Source organism: Rhea americana, unplaced genomic scaffold (genome assembly GCF_003343005.1).
Source record: "Rhea americana isolate MKP2758 unplaced genomic scaffold, rheAme1 scaffold_867, whole genome shotgun sequence".
NCBI classification, from domain to species: Eukaryota; Metazoa; Chordata; class Aves; order Rheiformes; family Rheidae; genus Rhea; species Rhea americana.
Window position 1 is genome coordinate 1 of NW_028187052.1, and position 2095 is coordinate 2095.

The 2095-nt window shown below is 70.1% G+C and overlaps 1 protein-coding gene across 1 annotated transcript; it reads right to left on the reverse strand.

Moving 5' to 3' along the window:
* Positions 1–47: 47 nt before the first annotated feature.
* LOC146585001 (DNA (cytosine-5)-methyltransferase 3A) lies at positions 48–1734 on the reverse strand (the record flags this gene model as incomplete). The annotated part of the gene is made up of 5 exons (XM_085323735.1): positions 1522–1734; positions 1049–1207; positions 722–829; positions 514–670; positions 48–197 (listed from the first exon to the last, which is right to left on the reverse strand). Coding segments are annotated over exons 1-5 (757 nt in total), but the record flags the coding sequence as incomplete, so codon positions are not given.
* Positions 1735–2095: the final 361 nt, after the last annotated feature.

Genomic DNA, 2095 nt, shown 5'->3' on the forward strand with positions numbered 1-2095 from the left:
GCGAGGCAGGACCGCGGGGCGGGCCGGCACCCCGCCGGGACGGGTACCTCGGGTGCGCTCGTCGATGATCTCTTTGACCTTGGGCTTCTCCGTTGTGCTTTTCCTGGGTTTTTTGGCTGGCGGGGGTGGGGCGTAGGCGGCCGCCTCCGGCTCTACCCACATCTCCGTGTAAACTTCTTTGTAGGGGTTGCGCTCCTCTGCAAAACGCCGGCGGGGAGGCGTGAGACCACCCCCCGCCCCGGCCCGGCCGAGCCACCTCGCGTGGGGCCACGATGGCCCCGGGGACGGTTTGCAACGGTTGGTGCCGAGGGAAAGGTCAGGGATTCAGGGATTATGGATGCGGCCCCCCGCCAGCGGCGGCTGAGGTGGGTGCCCAGGCACCTCTGCCCGGGCAGATGTTGGTCGGGCTCCAAGGTCACCACCGAGCAGGTCCCCCTCCAGCTGGGGACAGAACCCTGCGCAGGGGGCTTGGGGGGCCGACACAGAACCCAGGGTCCAGCGCCGGCCACTCACCTTCGGGGGGCTCCAGGCCTTTGGGGCCGGAAGGCTGGAAGCCCCCCAGAGCCCACTCGATCATCTGCTTGTTCTGGATCTCCACCACCTTGGAGGTGTCCGTCTCRTCGTTCTCGGGGCAGGCGGGGAAGATCTTGCCCGCTCTGCTGCTCGCCACCTGTAAAGGCAGAGCAGTGGGGGCCGTCACCGCCATGGCACCCCCTCTCACCTGCAGCACCTCGTAGATGGCTTTGCGGTACATGGGCTGCTTGTTGTAGGTGGCCTGGTGGAAGGCGCTGGAGAAGGAGCTGAGTGGCAGGAGCTTCTCCACGCAGACCTGTGGCGACAGGGCGGCTGTGAGACGCCGGCCCGGGCAGGGGGCCGTGTCCCCATTCCCCYTTCCAAGGGGGACAGAAGGACGGAGATGGGGACAGATGGAGACAGGAGAGGGGCAAGCAAGGGAGACCGTGTCTTTGGAGGCTGTTGTGGGTGACCATGGGGCAATGGTGCTGGCCAAAGCCCTGGGGACCTGCCTGGACCTGGAGGTGCCACTTACCACCGAGAACTTGCCGTCCCCGAACCACATGACCCAGCGCGTGCCCTCKGCCGCCCGGCTCCGGCCGGTCATCCACCAGGAGACGATGCGTCCGGGCCACCAGGAGAAGCCGCGCAGCTTGCCCCACACCAGCTCGCCTATGCCAAAGCCTCGGCCGTCCTGCGCCGGAGCGGGGAGAGGAGACGGGGAGGCAGGGTCAGAGGCTGGGCGGCAGCGGGGCGCGCAGCGGGAGCACGGCGAAGGCCAAGGGGCGAGCGGAGCGACGCGGGAGCAGTGACTGTCGCGACGCATCCACGGGTGGGCTACGGGGTGGCTGCATCCCAAGCTGGGGACGCGCCGCGGGCTGCCCGGCACRCGCACGCGACTGATGTTCTCCAGCAGACGACGCACGGGGCCGCAAGGTCTCCTCTCCCGCGGGCACCCGTGCTCTCTGCACAGTGCCACGCTGGCCCTGCAGACCCCGATTCGCTCACCTCGTACTCGGGCTCRTCGTCGGCCGACTTGGACGTGTTCTTGTCCACGGCGTCGGCCACCACTGGCTCAGGCGTGGTGGCCACGTTGGGCGAGGCGGGGTCYGTGGGCTGCTGCGAGGCCGGCGGGCTGGCCTCCTCCTCCTTCTGGGGCTCGGCCCGCGGCGTCTCCTCCACCACGTTCATCACGGCGATGACCTTGGCCTTCTTCTCAGCCTGCCGGGAAGGAGATGGGGAGATGCCAGGGCGCTCCTGCAGGGCTGACCCGCGGCGGCTCCCGGCCTCAGGGACGGCAGCTCCGGGAAGCCCGGCCGGGCCAGGCGCCCGCTGCAAGGAGGCAGCGATGCCCACGCAGGACCTGCAAGGCCACCTGGATTTGGCCAGAGTTCGGGTGCCTCGACCGCCCGCCCGAGGGAGGCCGTTCCCACCACCTCCCCTTCCCGCTGGCAGCGCTGTGGCCCCGGCTCCGTGTCCCCCCTGGCTCCGTGTCCCCCCGCCCCACGCCGTGCCCCAGCCCGAGGGTGCTCTGCGCAGGAGGGGCGCTCCGGCCCCGCTCCCTCCGCCCCGATGGGGCACG